The sequence below is a fragment of the Balaenoptera borealis genome, assembly GCF_965194805.1.
Source record: "Balaenoptera borealis genome assembly, chromosome: 12".
Lineage (NCBI taxonomy): Eukaryota > Metazoa > Chordata > Mammalia > Artiodactyla > Balaenopteridae > Balaenoptera > Balaenoptera borealis.
This window is the reverse complement of record NC_138869.1, coordinates 41,229,644-41,253,536: the sequence shown is the minus strand read 5'-3', so window position 1 is coordinate 41,253,536 and position 23,893 is coordinate 41,229,644. Positions and strand designations below refer to the sequence as shown.

Below are 23,893 nucleotides of genomic sequence, written 5' to 3'. Positions count from 1 at the left end.
AAGATAAATAATTTCTACATTACAAACTAGGTAACAAATGGCAATTAAGACATGGGCATAAAGGATACAATCTCAGTATTAATGATGACCTCCAGCCCATTCGGATGGAAAACGCCACTGATGTTCATGTTGAACTTGTCAAACTTGTGGATGGCCTGTGCAGAGCGGACATCCCAGAGGACGCCATCATTTAAGACAAGATCATCTGTAGGATTAAAGGTGGCACAGTTCCTCTTGTAGTTGTTGGCAAGATCTGGGTTAAACAGAGTCAACAGCTTGTTGCCAGTCTGAATATCATAAATCTTTAGAGAAGAAGGGGTGGGAAGAGAAAAATCAGACGAATCCATCCACTGACAAATTCAAACAGAAGCTGCGTAAAATATCTCTCAAGCTTTCCAAAGCCCATCAAAATTATAAAAGGCCTAACATTGAAAATAACTGGAAAATAGGAAGACCACACCCATACAAGCAAAGTTTATGTACTTTGGTTCCCATTCAAGGTTTGAAAAGTCTCTTTGCCACAAGTAAGAAAATAAGAAGTGAGACTGCAATAGGGATAAGAAAACCCTCTTCTTCCCCATCCCACTTTCAAGAAACAGAAAATGTTTCTAAGACTGAAACTGAGAAACTCTCCATGTGGACTAACCAACATTACTCATAGAATACTCTTATAGGTTACTTTTTGGAGAAAGGCATCAACGAAATGCCCTTTTCTCCTTAAAATCTCTCAATATACTATCCAAAGTCTACAATGTGCAACCCATGCAGAGACCAGATCTTTCCCATCAGCTTACAGACATGCTGTAATATAGCCAATCTTTTTAAAAAATCCTCCTTTAATAGAGGAACAAATAGGGAGACACCACAAGGAAACAAACAAATCCAGATCGTGGGACAAGACAACTAGCCTGGTCTCTTCAAAAGTCAATGTCATGAAAACTGGAGAAATGGTTCTTGGCTTTAAAACATTAGTGAGACATAACAACCAAATGCAATATATGAATCTTGGCTGGATCCTGGTTCAAAAAAAAAAAAAAAACATTTGAAACCAAACACATCAGGAACAATCGGGAAAACTGAGTATGGGATGGATATTAGATGATATTCGGGAATTACTATAAATTTTCTTATATTTGATAACAGAGTGATTATGTAATAAAATGTCATTATTGCTAGGATATACATGTTATAAGAGTTAGGGATAAAATGTCTGCAACTTTCTATGATTCAGAAAAACACACATATTTACACAGAAAGAAACTATGGCAAAATACTAAACTGATGAATCTAGGTGGTAGTTACGTGTACTACTATTTCAACTCTTCTATATATTTTAACATTTTCAAATTAAGTTTGGGAGAAACCCTCCCTTCACCACTCCATATCCCCCACCTCAAGCTACTACCCCCTCTTCTCTTTATTTTTCAGCAAAATACTTCAAAAGACTTGTCTATACTCAGTGTCTCCACTTCTCTCCTGTTCTCTCGTGAACCCACTCTGATCAGATTTTTCATCCCAGTGCACACAACTAGCTCCTGACGTGGTTAACAATGACCTCCACATGGTTAGTCAAAGGTCACTTCTCAATTCTCATTCTTTTTTTTTTTTTGGCCACGCCACACAGCTTGCAGAATCTTAGTTCCCCGACCAGTGATCGAACCCCAGCCCTCAGCAGTGAAAGCCCAGAGTCCTAACCAATGAACCGCCAGGGAATTCCCTCAATTCTCATCTTATGCAACCTATCAGCAGTTTCTGACCCAGGAGATCAATCCTTCCTCAAAAGAGTCTTCCCTTGCCTTTTAGAGCACATCTTTTTCCTGAGGTCTCCTGCTACCTAACTGGCCACACTCTTTGTTCTCCTTCCCAAGTTCCTTCTCACACGGGCAACTTCTAAATACGATCACATGCCAGGACTCTGTCCTCACACTTCTCTTCTCTAGCCTCCTGAATGATCTCATCCAAGTTCACGGTTCATACTGTCGACAAGTGAACAACTCCCATATTTATATCTCCCACCCCAGACTTTTCTCCTGAACCCCCAATTTGTATATTCAACTGCCCATTCCCTATTTGAGTGTCTCAGAGAATCACAAACTCCATGTATCCAAAACCCCAGGGCCCAGCTGCATCACTTCTCATTGCCTCCACCACGCCCACCTAGGCACAGCCCCACTGCAGCTCTCACATATTAGCTGGCACAACACCATCCTAACTGGAAAGCCTCCTCTTGCTTTCTCACAGAAACCAGACTCACACTTTAGGAACTTTACATCCAGTCATGTGCTTTCTTGCTCACCCTCCAGTGTCTGCATCTCACTCAGAGGAAAAGCCAAACGTCTTAAACAACACATTGCAAGAGGCTACATGCTATGCCCCACCACTGACCTCAGCTCTTACCCCACCTTCTTCCTCCCACCTCCCAAGTAAGGGCTTTCCCCTTGCCATTCCCCATCTTAGATCACTTTTCCCCAGACATCTGCATGATGCCCATACTTCCTTCAAGACGCTGCTTAAACATTACCCAATCAGTGACACTGATTTCCTAGATAAAAAGGGAAGTCAAGTCCCCCACACCACAACCAAGCACTTCCTACCTCTTACCCTGCTTTCTTTTCCTTGGCAGCACTTACCACCTGACATACTATATATTTGCTTCTTTATTCATTGTCTCCCCAGTGAGGCTCCATAAAGGCAGGGACTTTATTTCATCTAAAACTTAGTGTTTGAAAATATCTGCTCTGCTAATGAAATAGTTCTCAAATTGTCAGATTAAGTTCTTTCCACATTTTTCCCATATAGCTCAGAATTACTTCATTACACTTCCAGATTCTATCTGGAAAGAATATCACTGAGTAATTTCTCGTCACCCACAGGACTTGAAGTCCTCACACTCAGTCCAGAAAATTTCAGTATAAACAAATAGACAAATCACTTGAAAGAAGTGGATTCTCAAGTACTTACATGGGCAATGTCTCCTTTTGTGCCTATGACCCGATCCTGAGAGTGCTTACTGAACTCAACATAGTGATCTTCTGTGAAGGAATGCCTATGAACAAACAACAGAAGTACTGATGTAACTGACCTTTGGGACATAATTATTCAACTGACTGAAAATAACGTGATCCTCAGCCTCTTGCCTGACTATACTCACCTAAGATTCTCAGCTCCCAAAGAGGAAAAAATTGTACACGTAAGATTAAAACAAAAATCCCCTCCACCAGTTTCTCCAAGCAGATCCAAAACAATTAATGGAAACTACCTGGTTAAAGAAATGGCTAACAGGGTACATGTGCCTTTGAAATATGCTCCAGCAAAGACAGCAATGTACACACGTGAACGTGAGAAAATACGCAGATGTGCCATTCTGGATTAGTGAAGGGTCTGCTGTGTGATGGGAATGTATATACCTGGTAAGAAAAACCAGGAATTAAGAAAAATAAAATCTTATTAAACATGTACCACAGATGAGGAAGAGAGAAGTCAGCAATATAACTTATAGCATTCCTCTTCTTCCCAAAAGCCTTTAAATCAAAGAATCAGATGAAGGGGATAAATTGTAAAACAGAGAGACTAGGTGATAAAAGTAGATACATACTTCATATCAAATACTGATTTCATTCCCCAAAGTGCAGACAGAGGCTGGCTCCAAGTAGCAGATGTCAGCAGCAAGGACCCGTCCTAAAAGAAGATGGGAGGCCCAAGGTGGGTAATCATGTGTTTATATAAATGCCATCTTCCATTAGCATTCTAAAATATAAAATATATTGTTGGATTATAAAGAAAACAAACTTTTAGGAACCAAGAAATGGTCAGAAGCTACTAGGACTTAAGTAACATGTACCTCCTATGTCCTAAAAAATAACTGAATTTAAGAGAATATTAAATCCTCCTAAAATATAATAGTTCCAAGGCGGGGGGTGGGGGGATGCGACACTTGGAAAGATGTCAAAGATGGTTCCTCCTTTCTTAATATTTGGCCATATTTCTCCATCTCTCTCATCTGAAATATCAGTCAACTGGAAACAGTTGTTAGACTTCCTAGCTAAGGATTCTTAAAGGCTTTTCAAAGAGAAAGCCCAATAAAAGGTCAACCTCCTTTACTTTAAAATTAGGAAAATTATTCTTGTCATCTTAACAGTCTTGACTTTTAGAAACAGCAAAGGCATCAATTTCATCCATAGAATAGTGTTAATAAACTGTGAACTACCACTGGAATCATATGCTTGTTCTCCTAAAAATTCACAGTACTTTGAGATTTCCTTCCAACACAAAAAGAAAACTTTAGTGGTCATAGTTGATAATCTCTGTTTCCAAATGAAGCAAATTAAAAATCTGTCTATGTTCAGGTCTTAGAACAAGGGTTGGCAAACACAGGGCCAGATAGTAAATACTTTAGGTTTATGCAGGCCATATGGTCTGTGTTGCATGCAACTACAGTACTCAACTCTGTCGTGGTAGCATAGAAGTAGCCATGACAATACATAAACGTACGAGCATAGCTGTGTTCCAATAAAACTTTATGCACAAATACAGGCAACCAGTCAGACCACAAGCCCACAGTTTACCAACCTATCCTAGAAGAATGACTGAGAATAACCTAGGAAGGGACCTTTACCCTGGAAGGTTCAAGGTGTGTGATAGCTGAGTTGTGACAGTTATAGCTGGCCTCCTCCTGTCCACTAAACACATTATAGAGCTTCAATTGCCCAGTGCAGGTGCCAAGCATCAAGAACCGCTCTCGTGCTGAGAATGCACAACAGGTGAAGCCACTCTCATCCTCATTGGCTTCCCGGAACACTGAAATAGGACGGAACCTAGGCAAACAAAAGAGAATCAGAGACAAAGAACAGGCAAGGACTCAGAAAAAGAAAACTCTTGTTAGAAGGACAGAAGGAAAAACAAAGCATTTATGTTTCAAATGGGTTCTTCCAAAATATCAGTGACCTTCAGTGGTTCATCTTCATTTTAAAAGAGAGAAAATGACCTTCACTTAAAAATTTTAGCAATAACAAAAATTCCCATGTGTAAAACCTGGGATACCATGACCTTCACTTAAGATTTTTAAGGAATGAGAAGAGGAGACAACTTGGACCAGCACAAAAACAAACTAGAGAGCCTAGTTAGGGACAGATTGTTGCATGGGTTCTAGAAAACATACTAGTTATAGTAAGAACACAGTATCTTAACAATATATTGCCAATAATCACACGAGGAACCCATGGTTGACTAAAGGGGGTATAGTCACATTGCTCATGTATTCACACAGTGATAATTCCTGGTATTTCAGGCCAACAGATGGTTTTCTGGACTAATTACTTTATGCTGATATTGCCCACATACTTTGACTTAAATAGAAAAATCATTCCAATTCCCAGGAAGTGAGGTAACCTCTCCTTACCTGCTAAAGATAAGGTGCCTATCAAAGCATCCGCCATCCACCCCTCCATACTTTGGAAATGATGCCCTGCGGTTTAGCCTTGAGGTAAAGTTTATTGGCGCTTGCCGCCTCTGTTTTGGCTCAGGACATTGGTGAGGAGTAAAGAGAGAGAAAGGTGGGCAGGTGGCAACTGGGTTCTTGCAGCGAGCATGTTGCTCTCTAAGATATTCTGTGATGATACTGTCCAGCGTAGGTGGGGAAGGAAGATGTCTGTCCAACTGCTTCTTTATGGCTGGGCTTTGGCTGTAGGCGCCATGGTCCGACTTCTGCCGCAACACTCTGATTTTCCTGCCATTGCAGGGTGATGGCCTCTCTCTGATAAAACTGATCCTACCAATCAAAGGGGAGTTGCCTGCATAAGACGGGCCAGGCAGAGCTAGTGAACCCTGGGAGGCCCGTGGCTGAGGATGAGCAGTGGGGGCAGAAGGGGCAGAGGCACCCACAGCAGCATGGCTGCCCAGTCGAGTTGCAATGCCATTGGCGATGCGAGGGGTACGGGGAAGAGAAACAGGAGAAGCAGCAGCAGTGACTGGGGTGAAGGCAGAAGAATGGGAGGCAGCAGTCATGGGCAGGTCAGCCTCTTTCGTCAGCACAGTTGCTGTCTCCCCAAGCCCTTTAGAAATGAGATGGTTTCGTATCAGCAGAAGCAGCTCTTTCTCAGGAAAGGAGATCCTTGACTGGGCAACAACATCTGCTTTCTGCAGTCGTGCCAGGGACACATCAGTGCCAATGAGAAGTGGCTTTCCTGACACCCGTTCAATGAGCTCAGCAGCATACTTGCAGAACTTGACATGGTCACTGCGCTTGTCCTGCAGCACAGGCTCTTTCATCAGTTGCTGGATTTGACAGCTGCTGAAAAGGGGCAGTTTGCTGATGATCTGCCGGACAGTGCTACTGCGAGACAGGCCCACCAGGGCCTTGCAGGCCAGGGCCCGGATCTGGTCTGCATCTGTGATGGGCATCTTGATGGAAAGTAAGGACAGAAGCACCTTGATGCCATTGTTGGACTGGACCACATTCCACATCTTGGCCAGAGTGTGCTCACTGCTTTTGGGAGTCTGAGGCAGCTTTCTCCGAGGAGTTCCAGAGATAAATTTGCCAATACTAGAAATTCTGTTATCCGGGCCACACACACAATTGATGATAATCTGAAGTGCTGACTTCTGAATTTCAGCATCATGAATAAAGAACTCACCCTCAGCCACTCCCAAAATAATGCTGATACCTATTGGAGAAAAAATAAACATTTTATATTATTCCTCATAAAACTAATGGCCAACTTCAACGGTTATTCCAGAGTCAGAATTTAGAGTTCTATTCATTTTGTTCCACTTTAAAGAAAACTACACTTTTTTTAAAAAAAGTATAAGCAATAGTTTGTATAAAATGCAATCAGTTCTACTACAATGCATCTTTATGACATAATACCTTGCATGCAGTTGTTAAATAGGGGAATGACGTCAGTATTATGTGGAAGTCACCCAGGGTCATGTACAAACTTTCCTGGGTAAGTAGAGCAAAAATAGTGGGAATAAATAAAAACCTTCAGCAGGAAAGGAAAAAGCCCTCAGCCTGGCTGCTATAGTGGCAGCAAGTTAAAAACAAGTGGCTATGCCTTGGGCTTTCTCCCCAGAGTGGTACACCCCAGGGCCCACAGCCAGTCACACAACTTGCCATGCTCACCTTAGCAGCAGCCCTCATCAGCCCTGCTCTTAATAAAGGGTATTTTCAAACAAAGTGTATTTTCCTTTTGTTTTTGTGTATAATAGCTTCTATCCATTCTGCACTGCTTGCCAATTACTAATTTTGTTAGGGCTCAGATTACAAAGTTGCTTAAGTTTTTTACTGTCTGCCCCAATCTATTTTTCTCATAAATTCTATTTTTAGCACAACACTCTGCAGAGTACAAGGTTTTCAGGAATGCACATGTACAATTATAGAGGAAATGCCTATACCATCCAGAAAACCTGAATTCACTACCATGACTCCCTTATATGAAACTAATGGCATGACTTATAAGACTTACAAGGTACCCTCCTCTACTACCTTCTGTTCTAATACTGTAAAATTAGGTCAGGTAAGTAACAACCAGAATGGCAAAGGAAAACAAAGACCACGTAATAACAAAAATGGCAAGCTACAACCTACCTACAGTGGAGACGGTGGAGCCAGCCTCATCCAGCACATCCACTGATTCTGCCAACTGGAGCTGAATTTTTGGCACAACAGTGAGAATAGCCAAGACATCCAAAGCAAAGCGCACGGTGTCGTTCCTGGACAGGAAGAAGAATTAGTCAAAGGGAAACTAGGATACAGCCACAAGAAACAACAACAGCTAAAAGAGAGAGACAATGGATCAGAACTACTACTGATGTAGTAGGGACTATGGCTCTGTCCCTAGCCATGGCATCAGGAGAGGGCCTGTAAGTCACCACAACTTTAATTTCAAAAAACACGGGGATGGAATTTTCACCTATCAGACTGCTAAGATTAAAAACAAGGGATAATCCCCAATGCTGATGAAAATGTACAGAGACAAATGCTCTCAAACTTTTGGTGGGAGTAGAAATAAGGATGCTCTTTTCAGAAAATAATTTGGAAATATGAAACAAAGTTCTTAAAACGTTCATAACCTTTGGCCCAGGAATTTCACCTCTAGGAATCTGTCCTAAGGAAATAATCAGAAGTATTCAATACAAACAAGTATTTATGTATTAAGATCTCCATTAACACATCATGGACAGCAAAAGAATTAAGAAAACTTACACAGACAAAAGGAATATATGTGTTAAATTATGGTACTCTCATATGATGAACTACTTTGCAGCTACTGACAATTATTTTCAAAGAACTCTAAAGGACAAATGAAAAGGCTCAAAATACAACATTAATGAAATAGAAAACTAAGATATAAAATTTTAAATCTGACAATACCAAGTATTGGCAAGAAGGTATAAAAATGAAAACTCCCATAGACTGCTGTGGGAGAAGAAAATAGTATGAGCATTTTCCAAGCAACTTGGCAACATCCACTATAGATGAAATGAAGACACACTAGAACCCAGGTTATACACATCATATCCTCAAGAGAGACTCCAAAAAGAGGTTTGTGGTACCATTCATTTAACAGAAAAAAAAGAAACAAAAGACACTAAATGTTCATCAATAGGAGAATAAACTACAGTACAGAAATACAAGAGTTCAAATAAATATCAACACATAAATCTCAAACACGTAAGGGTGGCTGTATACCTGAAACTTATATTTAAAAAGTAAATAAATAAAAATAAGGGTGAAAAAAGCAAGCTGCAAAAGACATATATAGGATAATACTTTACATAACTTTAAAACATACAAAAGTAATATATTATTGTTTACACACCCACACATATGTATAGCATAAAAAAATGAATGGAGAGAATGCACACCAAGTTCAGAAGACTGGTCACTCTCAGGAGGCAGAAAATGGAAAGGAACTGAAAAAGAAGCAAATACAGCAAATGCCAACCCTGGTTATGGAGTAGTTGTTATATTATTCTCTGTATCTTTATGTATTTTGAGATATTTCATTTAAAAGATGAGTTTGATTAAATACTATAATCTCAATTATGTATATTTACATACATTATGGAAAAAAGACTAAAGAAATTAACAGTGGCTAAGAATAATTTTCATTTCTAAGGTTTTATATATTCTAAGCAAAAACAAGTATTTAATTTTATTTTTAAAGTTAAGCTTTTAAAGGACATATTTATATTTTCTTATGTAATCAAATATGAATTTACCACTCAAAAAATGTATTTATAACCTTCCTCATTATCTTCTGAGTTTCCATCATCTTTAAAGCAATGTTCTCCAAGTAAATATAATAACCTACTTTAAAACAGTGGTTCTTGAAGTGTGGTTAGGGGACCCTAGGAGCCTCTGAGACTCTTTCAAAAGGTGCTGAGATATAAAAACTATTTTTATAATAACACTAAGATGTTATTTTCCTTCCTCACTCTCATTCTTTCAAGAGTGTATAGCAGAGCTTTCCAGAGGCTTGTCATGTGTGATGTCACAAAAGATTGACTATAGAAGCAGATATGAGATATTAAACCAGACATTTTAAAAACTTGCTGAAATCACCTGGTTTTATTTTGGAAACTTTTCATAAAAAATGCTAAAAAAGCAATGGGTTCAGATTATTTTTAAATAAATAAATATTTTTATATTTTCTCAGTTTTAATTTCCAATATGTTAAATACCAATAGATGTAAAAACAAAAGCTTTTTGGGGTTCTAATAATTTTTAATACAGTAAAGGGATCTTGAGACCAAAAAGTTTGAAAACGGCCACTCCAAAAGTATTCCTCTAGATTTAATTATCCTGGGATTTAGCAAACAAGCTATATGCACCCTAAATAAGCACCTCTTGTCTTTATGGCAGTGGGTGGATAGGGAAAGGAGGTCAAGAACCACTGTTTATAAATTTTGTTACTATCTTCCCTTCAGACTCCACCTTTTCCAAAATATAGTTTTAATTCTTTTTACATCATCCTCAAATAGAACCTACCCAACCTCCTGATTCCATTACCTGTTTTTCCCTGAGCCTTGTCCCACTTTGCTCTGTTTTCAACTGAATGGTGAAAATCATAACAAGAGCAAAAAATACAGTTTTATGTGAAGGTAAGATAAATATTATATATGGTTGTCAAGCAATAGAGAGAGATTTAAAGTCTAAGTACCAAAGAATACCGGACTCCAGTGTCCAGACAGGACTTCAACCCCACCTCTGCAGCTGTAGCCATGTAGATTATGTAACTTCTGTAAGAGTACAGATAATGATCCTTGCCTATTTTGCAGTATTTATAATCACCATGACCAAGCACTCTATAAATTTAAAATGATATTATCATGCTTAATTATCATGCTTAATCTAGTTTCTCAGATTCAAGTCCAAAATTTCAATTCAATTCAACAAATGTTTGTTAAGCATACACTATGTGAAAACCAACATTAACTTTAGCAAAAAGCAGACTCTTAACTTCATGGTCCCACCTTGCATAATAGGTCTTCCAATTACAAGCAATAGAAATAAGCTGCAACAAGAGTTGGACACAAGAAAGTTTGAGGAAGACTTCAGCTGGCTCCCAATATAGCTGCGCTGGGCCATATTCTATCAAAAACTCCATCATTTCCACAATCTGTTCATGAGTATATGAACATGCCTAAAAGGAGAGATACATATTATTATTATTTTTTAATTAATTTATTTATTTTTGGCTGCATTGGGTCTTTGTTGCTGCGCGAGGGCTTTCTCTAGTTGCGGTGAGTGGGGGCTACTCTTCGTTGTGGTGTGCAGGTTTCTCATTGCAGTGGCTTCTCTTGTTGCGGAGCATGGGCTCTAGGCTCGTGCGCTCAGTAGTTGTGACTTGCAGCCTCAGTAGTTGTGGCACACAGGCTTAGCTGCTCTGCGGCATGTGGGATCTTCCCAGACCAGGGCTCGAACCCGTGTCCCCTGCATTGGCAGGCAGCTTCTTAACCACTGCACCACCAGGGAAGCCCAGAGATACATATTATTAAAGAACTCAATCTGCCTGCTATCTTCTCCAGCAGAGCTCAGTGGTCAACAGATTTTAATAATAAAGCTAAGTAATAATATCTTTCAAATCCCACACTTCTTGAGTCCACAGCCCACACGTGAAACAATGAATATATATAAATGATGTTTAATCTTTTATTTATAACTAGACTCATAATACATTTTGCCCAAAAAGGTAACAAAATGTTCAAATCACTGGTGCATATATTTCACAGCTTAAAAAGAAAAAGAAGCACCACGTAAAATAATTGGTTTCTTTTCAATCTGTGATTTTTAAAACACGCAGATACTAATCTTTGTTCCAAAACATACTAAGTTCAAAAATGACAGTGAAGTGGAATTATAGATGCACCCTTTCAGAAAAAAATTCCACACAGAAGAAGGTAGAATATCTAGTACTTTCCATAAAAGAAAGCCCTTTTACAGACATCTCAGTTCATCTTTTAGTTCTAGTATCCCAGAAATAGAAACTTACAACTGGGAGCAAAATAAGTCCTCGATATATCCATTTTCTTTTTTTTTGTTTTTTTGTGGGTTTTTTTGGCCACACCGTGTGACTTGCAGGATCTTAGTTCCCCAACCAGGGATCAAACCCAAGCCACTGCAGCGAAAATGTCAAGTCCTACCACTGGACCACCAGGGAATTCCCTACATCCATTTTCAAGTATTCTGCCTCCACACAGTGCAAGTATAATCCAACAATGTACATCCCACGTGGACTCCACTGATATGAATGTGCATTTCAGGCCCAAGATGCAACAGACAGTGCTAACAACGTTTCCTTTTTAGACAAGGTCCTCTCACCTTGTACGGGGGTTGAGGATGAACAAGAATGCCACCCTCAGTCCTCTGAAGTGACTGCTTCACTTGTTCCAATTTAATGGCCAGGTGAGCCTCAAAGTACTTGCGCAAGGCCATGCAGGTATGTTTCCCAGTTTGGCGGCTAGCAAATATTTCATCATCACTCAGAAGAGCACCCTGATCTTCCAAATTTAGAATCTCCAAAGTACTGATCTATTAAGAAAGAGGCAAAAGAATGGGGCAAAAGAGGAGGAAGAACAAAGAGGAAGAGAAAAGTAAAAGGAGAGGAGAAAGACTTCAACTTTTGTGCTCATGAAGATTGACAAACATCAAAGTACATCTGTCCATACAACATGCTAAGAGTAGCCATATGAAAGCAAAACATTAAACCTATATTGAAAAATTACATAGTTTTCAATCATGTTGAAAGACAGAGAGGCACAAAACTGTTGCTTTTTAGAAGGATCAAGCAATTCCCCCTGTAAGATTACTATATTCAAGGCAAGTTTACAATGGTATAGTCCTCTTAAGAGGAAAAGAAACTTGTAAATGAAGGAGGAAAAAAGACTTCATCCATAAAAATGAGAGCAAAATTCCTCCAGTCAGAAGCTTCCTCTCTTCAATGCCACTGAAGGGCAGCCCAGACAAGCAGGACCCCCGCTCCTCACAAAGAGAAGCCACTGAAGAACCTCACCAAGTTCACCAGACGACGAAGACCATCATAGCGGTCAAAGAGTTCCAATACAGCCCGGAAGGAGAAGCAGATTGAGAAAAACATGGTAGCATGGCAGCATCCTGAAGCATGAGAACATTCCATTAACCACAGTGTGTAGTTCACCACATCAGACAGAACGTTGTGGGGATGCATGCAAACCTGCAAAAAATAAAAATAAAACGTAATTTTTAAAAATTTGGGGGAAAGGAACCTTCACAAAAGGGAAGAAAAATTCACAGTGTAGATAGACATCTTTGCAAAATACAATAATCACTCCTGGGCAAGTCATTCTGAGTTTAAAGCTTAAGTTACAAATGAAATTTTATAACAATCTATTCCAAGCCTGAAAACAACCTAAATTTAGAGAAATATTTAAATTCCACCTAAACATACTGAGTGCTAAATTCTGCAAATATTTATATCCTTTAATGCTCACAACGCTCTGTTACACAGATATTAGTAGTCCCACCTAACAGATGAAGAAGTGGCTCAGAGACATAAGGGACTTCCCCAGCCTGATAAAAGTGACTGAGCCTTCTGATACTAAAGTCTACAAGTTTAATATCCATTCACTTACTGATTCGTTCACACACATTTTGTTGTCTCCTGTAAGTGAGACAATGAATTCTGAAGCATTACCCAGGTTTGTTTGATACTTTTTTATCTTAACCACAATTAATTTTGTACAAACACACACAGATTAGGTTACTACTCTCAAAAGATTACATATCCTTGCATAATGCTGAATCTTAAGGAGTAAAAAAATTAAAATCAATATATTACCCTAATAGTAAATATGCAAAGATGAATAAAGACACCACCCAAGAAGAATTTACCAACTTCACTCTACCAGAAAAGCCACACCACACAGAATATTAGAAAAATATTCCAGGCATAGATATGACAAGAGCTTCCCTAGTGGTGTCCAGGGACCCATTTCTTTTCAAATGTACAACCCACTTACACTTTTTTAAAAAATCACTAAATAAAAAGTCTTAGCTGGAAAAAAAAGAAAAACCAGAGGGGGTACTTCTGGAGCCCTGAGAACAACTGGAATGATTTTACTGTCCCTACCACGAACTATTTGTTAACATACACAAAGCATCATCTGTTGTTTTTATAATAGACTGACTCAAAAATGCAAAATATAACTCCACTGAGGGACATCTGAGAAGAGCCTGAAAATAATTCTAATGCAGTAAAAATGGCAAAAACTAAAAAAAAGTTCTGTGACCCCAATCCATCTTGGGTTTTTTGTTGGTTTTTTTTCTTTCAGAGAGTCAGGAAAAAAAGGACTACAAAATTTTATATTTTGGACCTTTTCTAAAGAATTTTACATTTTTAGAATGCTCTGTAAAGATCAGACATTCATGCTCCTTGCTTCTTTCATTAAAACCTAATCCACCTATTCATTTTTTCTTATCCAAAAGTTTTCCTGTGAATGTACCAGAATATTCCCCCACCTTATCCCATTCCCATACATCTGAATGGACTGGACTTACTCTTTCCATGGCATCCTGGTTGTAGGACAGGTAATACAAGCACATGGATACACCAGTTGCAGCCATAGAAGGACGAGGAATTTCCAGTAATTTCTGTACTCCACCATGTGCAACAAATTCTGTGGCAAACTTGTTATGGAGCAGGAGAGATGCTAGGTGCTAAACAAAGAGGACACACATCACCGTGGAACAATCTAGAACAAATATCTCTTCACAGAACAATCTAGAACAAATATCTCTTCACAGTTGCTAAACACAAAGACTCCTCTGAAGCAGACAACCACTCCCTCAAAACAGAAGTAAAACCAATACTGCTTAAGGGAAACAAAAAAACAAAACAAAACAAACAAAAAAACTCTAGGATTCCATAATATTCCCTCCTAATACCAAAGGTTTTCATGAAGGTGAAAAACAAGAAATGAAGAATATTGCTGTACATAATGACATATCCTACACCATTTTATTATTACATAGCTTCCCTAAAGGATTTTTGTTACCCTTCCCATTTTAATCCTTTTAACATCATCAGCTCTATGTTTTAGCTTTGGCTCAGTCACTGACTCATCATCTAATAAAATCCAAAACTCTGCTTTCTTTTAAATTGATCCTCAATATATCCCCAAAGAAAAGTCTTCAGCAAATTATCAAAATTAGTAAATTTTTAGAACTAATCAGAATGCACTTTAAATAGACCTTTATTAATGAACTATTTTATTAAGTCTCTATTAGACAGGCCTTTGTTATCAAGTTTTGTCAACTTGCTGTTCAATTCTTACTAGCCTCTCTGGGTGGACCTGATCTTCTGGGCAATTTTAAGGGCAGGGAGTACAATGCAAGCAGCAGGCTACTCAATGACTTTGAACCCAGGCCAACGTGGATGGGGCCTCAGGAGAACTGGAGCCTCCTGTTTCTGTTGGCCTCCTGTTTCTCATGTCAAGGTGTCTTCTGGGTGTGATACAGGCAGTAGGTACAGACAACACAGATTTGTAATTACATGATTTGATACCTGTATAAATTTCACCAAGGTCAATGGCAAAAACAACATGTATGTACCCTCTTCAGAAGTCCTCTTAACACACAGACTCAGACTAATCCTTATATATAATTCAAATCCCTTCCCTCTTTACTTGGCTGATACACAAACCTCTACCACATTCCCACCAAGTCTTTCCCCAAGAAACAACTAAACCATGTATGGTTCCCTCCCCAATACTTAGGCCACTGCACGTGCTTTTTCCAATAATGTCACTACCATAAAGTGGCAGTTCCACTGCCAGAATCAGTAGGTAGGGAAACAGAGAACAAACAGGCTCAATCTTTACCAAGAACCTTAATTCTACTTGGCTCAACATGGCCCATAACCTGGCTCACCTCACTCATGTAGGCAAAGATTCTATTTTCTCTCCTTGTATTAATGTACCTCCATATAAGGTTCTAGTTCTTAATTTACTATTTTAACCCATTTTGTTTCTATTGATCTATAAGATCTTACAGAAAAACCAGAACTTTTTGGCCAACCCAATACTAACTTCAACACCTGTTCCTTCTACACAACTGAGACTTCTTTTTGAACAAAACAGTACACATAACTTTCTATACTTTTTATTTCCCTATAAGAAGGATCTCTTGTCTGATTTTTCCCTGTTCATCCTTATATCATTTTCTTTAATCCCTTATATGAGTTTGCACAGAAAACAGTTGAATAATGACACCCATTACAGTTCCTCATACAAAGACCTACAGAAATAGCAACTGCCCAAATCCCTTCTTCCACTATTTCCTTTTCAGGACAGGATGCTGCATCTGAAAGCAATAACTTTGGGTCACTGGAGACAACTCTGAGCTCCAGCTTCATCCCACTGTTCAAAGCATAATCATGAGTTTACACACTTTACACACACACACACTGCATCCCATACATAGGAATACATGTTACTCCAATTTATGTCTGGCCCCCTCCAAACTTAAAATTTCTGGGGTCTGAAAGGCAAATTTCCTCATTTCTATTTAATTTCAATATACTCTGGAACTGTGCTATCCAATGCACTTGTCACTGGCCACATATGGCTAATTTAATTAAAATTTAGTTAAAAATTCAATGCCTCAGAGGCACTAGCTACATTTTAAGTGCTCATATATGGCTAGTAGCCACTGTTTTGAACAGCACAGACAAAGAACATTTCCATCGTCACAGAAAGTTCTATTGGAAAGCGTGGCTCTGGAATATCAGGAATGAAATTAACTTTGAACAGCCAGTGAGAACATTATCTCTTTTTCAGAGGTCTTGTCTAGAAGCTACTATTTCTCAAGGGCAACAGACCATTCCTTCCTTTGTGCCCCATACTTTTTTCGCAACATCTATAATATCTAAAAGAAATCATAGGCTTACATGCCTGTCTCTCTTAACCAAACAATAAACAGCAGAGACTTAATTTGTCTAATATTGTAAACATCACAGAATAGTACTGTGTTTAGTTACCTGTTGGGTAGAACTATAATAGCCACAAAATTATTCATTCCATTTAACCTCTCTCCCTTCAGATTACCTTAATTATCATGAAAAGGTATGGATTTGGTGGGCTAGACATACTTGCCCTCTTACATTTAGCCCCTTTGCAACCTAGAAAATCATTTACCTTTACTGAATTTGAGTATGCCTCTATTTCTTTACTCATTTTCTGCTTTATATTTTGTTCACTCTAAATAATCTAATATCATACAATATGTATATAGTTAATAATTGAGAAGAAGTATTGTTAGCTGACAGAATACTTAAAAGGTAGTATGACCTAAGGTACTATATACACTTAATTTCTCCTCCTATCCAGTAACAATAACTGAGGCCACTCTCAGGTCTAGATCCACTTTCTCCCTTAACATTCAATCCTCTAGGACTGACCCCTGAATTTCTGTGGAGGCACTTGGTAAGCCTTATTTCTTCTATCTAAAAAAGAAATTTTCATTTGTCACGACTGACACATCTGGCAATAGAAACACCCTGGGGACCTCCCTGGTGGCAGAGTGGTTAAGAATCTGCCTGCTGGGACTTCCCTGGTGGCGCAGTGGTTAAGAATCCGCCTGCCAATGCAGGGGACACAGGTTCGATCCCTATTCCAGGAAGATCCCACATGCCACGGAGCAACTAAGCTCGTGTGCCCCAACTACTGAGCCCACGTGCCACAACTACTGAAGCCCATGCACCTAGAGCCCATGCTCCACAACAAGAGAAGCCACCACAAGAAGCCCACGCGCTGCAACGAAGAGTAGCCCCCACTCACTGCAACTAGAGAAAGCCCGCATGCAGCAACGAAGACCCAGCGCAGCCAAAAATTAATTAATTTAAAAAACAAAAACAAAAAGAATACACCTACCAATGCAGGGGACACGGGTTCTATTCCTGGTCCGGGAAGATCCTACATGCCACGGAGCAACTAAGCTCACGCACCACAACTACTGAGCATGCACTCTAGAGCCCGCGAGCCACAACTTCTGAAGCCTATGCGCCTAGTGCCTGTGCTCCGCAACAAGAGAAGCCACCACAATGAGAAGCCCATGCACCGCAACGGAGAGTAGCCCCCACTCGCTGCAACTAGAGAAAGCCCGCATGCAGCAACAAAGACCAAATGCAGCCAAAAATAAATAAATAAATAAAATAAATTTATTAAAAAAAAAAAACCACCACCCTGAACAATAAAATCCAGAGATGCTACATACCAAAACATATAGGCACATCCATGTCAATAAAATGCTCAGTGACCTAATATTTTTAAGAACTTTACCTTGAGTGCCTCAAATGTAAGTAGGACATCATTAGTCTGTTTCAAGTCAATATAGAACATCATCAAATCCCGTGATCCAAGTTGCATGAATATGGGAAGTAACTGAAATCAACACCAAAAACAAGTCTTAACATTTGAATTTATTTTCACATATTTCCTATTCCTTTATGAGGAGAGAAGATTAAAGAAATGAGGTGCCTCTTCCCTCCCTTTATGAAGATAAACATACAAACACACTTTGCTCGAAAAGGCCTTATCAGGAGTGACCTCCATAAGACTTTACCAGTTTGAGGCAAAGACTTTTCTGTATTAGAGTAAAAACACATCAATGTATAAAATGACACCACAAAATATCCCAGAAATAAACACAGTGGTCCCAAAATGTGAACACTACTCTTCCCAATAAGCTTACCTCCTGATATTCTCCTAAAGGGGTCAGATACTGGAGAATAAGTCGCTGCTCGATAGCAGGAGTCATAGGATAAAGGGTATAATTGGTGCCAATCACCCAGGGGGACATTTCTGACCAGCTGCTGTTAGACAGCTCAACAAACATGCGATCTGGATCAGATGATGAGAAACCCAACTTTTGCTTGGCTTTCCTAAAGCTCTCTCTGTCACCCTGTTTTGCTGACTTGTTTTTCCTCAATCCTCCTTCCTCAGGTTTAGTTGCTGAGTTCACTCTGCTACTGGTCTTGTGGCCTGAATCAAGATGAAAGGAGATCTCCATGTCTCCAGAAGCTTCCTCTTGTTCGCCATCCACTACATCTACAGCCATGTCGCCATAGTCCATATCCACAGCTTCTTCATCCAGAGGCAAAAGGGGTTCAGAGGAGAGCTTTCGTGGGCTAGGACGCTTGCTTTCTTGCCTCAAAGCTACTTCCTGAAGCTGTAGCTCCCTCAGTCTTCGAAGTACTATTGCCACCTATCAACAGATATTGGAATAAAAGGGGTTGTCTCTTCTGCATCTTAATTTAAATGATTCAAATAATTCTTACTTCCACTTAAGGATACTCATGCAATTATCTCAATGCCTGGTAATAGTAAAGATTTGATAAATATGTTGACTTGAGTCCTACAGCTTGATGAAATAAATAATGGCTAAAAGTCTCATTCCCCATAAAATTTCCCAGAGAACCCAAACCAGAAGATTTGCACATAAAACACCTAATTCACAACATATCTGGCTGGATCAAGCTGGGGTGGACCATCACACCTGAAGAGGCAGACACTAGACATATTCACAATTTTTAAAAAGTGTCTTTGAAAATCAAACATGAAGGTTTCTGAAACTTTTATCTGCCATAAGTTGTATTGTGAAATATTGTCATCCACATTATACATAACTACATAATCTAATTTTCAAGTTCACCACTTATGTTTTACCTTTTCCTTTAAGTACTCATTTTTTGGGCCAATCCTAAACTGTAGTATTATGCTTAGCTTTAAAAAGAGAGAGTGATTAGGTCTGCAATTTATTTTAATCTGCATTAAAAAAAAAAAAGAATGGTGGATGGATATAAAGAGGGGTGAATGGATGAATGGGTATGTCATGAATATAAGTTTGGTAAAATATTCACAACAATGTAAGTGGTGTGTATACAGGTGTTCACTGTAAAATTATATCTTGCTATACGTTTGAAATTTTTCATAATCCAGATGTTGGGAAGGGAAAGGGAATAGTACTATTTATCTGGTACAAAATATCATGATCCTTGACAAGATGAAAAACAGCTATTTTCTAGTAAAAAAAAAAAAAAAAAAAAAAAAAAAAGGTCCAATCAAAACTCTTATGAAAATTAGTCTTGAAATACTGAAATTATAGCTATACTCTAGTACAAGGTAACAAATAAGATCTACCTATTCAAGTTCAGTAGCAAGAAAGAACGAGTGAATACACTCCTATCTTATGCAAAAAAAATCATTCTAACATGGTCCTTACCAGCTGTGAATTTTCATCCCTGTAGTTGGCAGCAATGTCTTGATTTTCCATAGCACCTCCTAACAGACCAGTAGAATATGTCCTCAGTGGCTGATCAGCCCCTTGGGCCCATTTGAAAAGATTCTCAACAATTCCTTCCTATAGTAAAGGAAATGAAATAGCACAATTCAGGAAAAAAAAATTCATAACTAAAGATATAAGCAAAGACTTCAGTCTTGTAAAAAAATTTTTTTAATAAAACATTTCAAAATTGCTCATAAGTTTAAAAAATCCAAGTGAACTCAATGTACAATAGTAGGTGGTTTAGTTAAAATATCTGTGCACTGTGAAACAAAATCCTATTTATCCACTAAAACTCAAGCTAAAGATCAACAATCACATAATGTAGTCCTACTTTAGCTGTTAAGACCCAAAAGGTTCCATGACCAAGTGGGGAGCCTTAAAAATTCTATATCTCTCTTTGAAGTTCACAATGCACAATTAACATTATCATTAACAGTCCACAGAAAATGAAAATCACCTCTGTGATTTACCACCGAGTTTAAGAAACAGAAACCTCCCATGTGTCCCCCCCTCCTTATACCACCTGCCTCCTCCCTCCCCCAAAGGGTATCTGCATTACTAAATTTTAATAATTTTCTTGTAAGGCTTTTGTTAAACGTTATATGCTTTGAACTCTATAAATTGTGTGGTGCCATGTGTATTTTTCTGCAACTTGTTTCTTTTACACATTATGTTTTTTACATTCATCTATATGGTTACATGTAATTGTCACAAATAGCACTCAATATAAGACAGGCTTTACACATAACATTTAATCCTCATATCAACCCTATATGATTAGGTAAGTTCTATATTTACAGAAGAGAAAACTGTCACAATGAGGTTAAGTAACTTACCAAAAGTCACAAAACTAGTAAGTGGCAAAGCTGGGATCTCATCCTAGGCAGTGTACCTCCAAATGCTCTTCATCTCCATATTCTGCTGCTGCTATTCTGTTGGCTTAACCATACCTATTTTTGTGCAAGCATGTCCCTAGAGTAGACACCTAGGAACAGTACTAAGTCACAGGTGTGTTTCCTCAACTTTACTAGAGGAGGCCAAACTATTTTCCAAAATGACAATTCACATTTCCTACAGCGAATAGTTCTTTTTTCCTACATCTTTACCAACATCTAGCTACTATCAGACTTTTAATTTTTTGCACCATGGTGGGTATAAAAAATTAACATTTCATTTAACTTGAATTTTCTCATTTACTAATGAAGTGCAGCATTTTTTTTCATGCCTTCTAACCATTCATACTTCCACTTTCTGTGAAATACTCATGTCTTTTACCAGTGTTTCATGATAAGCACAAGTTCTTAATTTTTATATAATCATACTTAGCAATATTTTCTTTTAAACGTGTGCACTTTATATCTTAAGAAACTCTTCCCTAGGGTCATGGTGTCATTCTCCTATATATTTTCAAGTTTTAAAGTTTTTTTTTTAAAAATTAACACTCTGAAAACACATTTTGAGAAATTTTGTTTTAAAATACTTATTGAGGGGCTTCCCTGGTGGTGCAGTGGTTAAGAATCCGCCTGCCAATGCAGGGACACAGGTTCAATCCCTGGTCCGGGAAGATCCCACATGCTGCGGAGCAACTAAGCCCCTTGCACCACAACTACTAAGCCTGTGCTCTAGAGCCCGTGTGCCACAACTACTGAAGCCCGTGCACCTAGAGCCCGTGCTCTGCAACAAGAGAAGCCATGACAATGAGAAGCCCGCGCACAGCAATGAAGAGTAGCCCCCGCTCGCAGCAACTAGAGAAAGCCCACGCACAGCAACGAACACCCAGCACAACCCAAAAAAAATTAATTAATTTAAAATAATAATAATAAAATAAAATACTTATTGATATGAAAATATACGTACCATCAATATTAAGTCTATCATCCTGCCCTATTTCCAAACAGTATAAGAAACTTAAAACACTAACTTCAACTATTCCCTTCCATCTACATGTTACCCAGAATTTCTGTTTGCCCTTTTGCCCTCCAAAATTGTTTATTTTGGTCAATATTTCTAGGTTTACAGAAGTTCTCCGAAGACATTTTCTACTATTATCTGGCCTCTACTGATGCTGTGGCAAAGCATGCTATGTTAATCTGCAGGAAACTTTTTTACTCTAGTTGCTTTTTATTACTATTTTTTGAGTGGTTTTGTTTATTCATTCATTCATTCATTCATTTAGGCTGCGTTGGGTCTTCGTTGCTGCACGCAGGCTTTCTCTAGTTGCGGCAAGCTGGGGCTACTCTTCATTTTGCGGTGCACGGGCTTCTCACTGTGGTGGCTTCTCTTGTTGTGGAGCATGGGCTCTAGGCACGGGGCTTCAGTAGTTGTGGCATATGGGCTCAGTAGTTGTGGCTTGCAGGCTCTAGAGCGCAGGCTCAGCAGTTGTGGCACACAGGCTCAGTTGCTCCGTGGCATGTGGGATCTTCCCGGACCAGGGCTCGAACCCATGTCCCCTGCATTAGCAGGCGGATTCTTGACCACTGCGCCACCAGGGAAGTCCCATTCTAGTTGCTTTTAAAATCTTTTTGTTTTTGGTATTCTTCATGGGACTTCCTGAATCTGAGTGGTCATGTCTTTCATTTATTTGTAAGATCCTAGCCTCATCTCTCTGAATACTACCTTTCTATTTTCTTTTTCTTTTATATACATGTGTGTGTGTATATATATACACATACACATTTTTTTCTTTTTTGGCCGCATCACATGCCATGCAGGATCCTAGTTCCCTGACCAGGGGTTGAACCCGCACCCCTTGCAGTGGAAGCACAGAATGTTAACCACTGGACCACCAGGGAAGTCCCTTCTATTCTCTTTTATTGAAACTCCTTTTAGATACATTTAAAAATTTCTAATTCTAGTCTTATTTCTAAGAGCTTCATTATTGATTATCCTGTCAGATATTCCAGTTTATTAATTCTATCTTTAGCTGTGTCTAAATTTCACTCTACCTCATCTATTAAGTTTTAAAATTCAATAACTGTAATTTTTATTTCCAGTAGTTCCTTTGTTCATTTTCCAAATGGCCATTTTTTTCATAGTCTTAGACTTTTCTTGGAGTTCTGATTCTTTCTTTTACATTCATAACTTTTAACCATTTTAACCATTTTTCAGTGTGCAATTTGGTGGGATTCAGTACATTCACAATGTTGTATAACCATCAACACTATCTATTTCCAGAATTTCATTATCCTAAACAGAAACTCTTTACCCCAACTTTCAATAATGGATAGAACAACCGAAAAGAAAATCAATAGGGAAACAGAGGAGTTGAACAACACTACAAACCAATTAGATCTAAAAGACATATAGAGAACACTCCATCCAACAAGAGCAGAATATACATTCTTCTCAAGTACACATGGAACATTTCCCAAAAGAGACTATATGTTAGGCCACAAAACAAGTCTTAATAATTTAAAAAGAACTGACCTCTTACAAATAATTTTTTCCGATCACAATGGAATGAAATGAGAAATCAACATCCCAAGAGAAAACTGGAAAATTCATATGTGGAAATCAACAGTCTTAACCAACGAAAGTGTCAAAGAAGAAATCACAGGGAAATTAGAAAATACCTTGAGATGAATGAAAACAAAAACACAGCATACCAAAATTTATGGGATACCGCAAAAGCAATGCAAAGAGGGAAATTTACAGCTGCAAGCACATAAAGTTAAAAACAAAAAAAGGTCAAATTAATAACTAAACTGTACACTTTAAGGAACAAGAAAGAGCAAATAAAACCCAAAGATAGCAGAAGTAAAAAATAATAATAATAAAGATTAGAATGGAGATAAACAAAATAGCAAATAGAAAAATACAGAAAATTAATGAAACCAAAAGTTGTTGCTTTGAAAAGATCAACAAAATTGACAAACCTTTAGCTAAACTGATCAAGAAAAAAAAAAAGGAGAGAAGACAAATTACTAGAATCAAAAATGAAAAGGGAGGACTTCCCCAGTGGTGCAGTGGTTAAGAATCCACCTGCCAATGCAGGGGACACGGGTTCAAGCCCTGGTCCAGGAAGATCCCACATGCCGCAGAGCAACTAAGCCCATGCACCACAACTACTGA

At 38.6% G+C, this 23,893-nt stretch overlaps 1 protein-coding gene across 7 annotated transcripts in view; it reads right to left on the bottom strand.

The window, feature by feature from the left end:
• DCAF1 (DDB1 and CUL4 associated factor 1) overlaps positions 1-23,893 on the bottom strand; it is an 82,790-nt gene that overhangs the window by 23,211 nt on the left and 35,686 nt on the right. For 6 of the 7 annotated variants that reach the window (XR_014232809.1, XM_082348138.1, XM_082348134.1 and 3 more), the window contains 13 exons: positions 19,760-19,897; positions 18,230-18,742; positions 17,818-17,919; positions 14,039-14,197; positions 12,516-12,695; positions 11,825-12,034; positions 10,477-10,646; positions 7,586-7,710; positions 5,399-6,662; positions 4,616-4,814; positions 3,596-3,678; positions 2,962-3,046; positions 69-302 (listed from right to left, as the gene is read on the bottom strand). Coding sequence is in view for 6 of the 7 variants with exons in the window: in XM_082348138.1 (XP_082204264.1) it covers positions 69-302; positions 2,962-3,046; positions 3,596-3,678; positions 4,616-4,814; positions 5,399-6,662; positions 7,586-7,710; positions 10,477-10,646; positions 11,825-12,034; positions 12,516-12,695; positions 14,039-14,197; positions 17,818-17,919; positions 18,230-18,742; positions 19,760-19,897 (3,462 nt within the window). In the remaining variant the exon portion in view is untranslated. The remainder of the gene's footprint in view (positions 1-68; positions 303-2,961; positions 3,047-3,595; positions 3,679-4,615; positions 4,815-5,398; positions 6,663-7,585; positions 7,711-10,476; positions 10,647-11,824; positions 12,035-12,515; positions 12,696-14,038; positions 14,198-17,817; positions 17,920-18,229; positions 18,743-19,759; positions 19,898-23,893) is intronic. The other variant, XM_082348139.1, reaches the window with a different exon arrangement.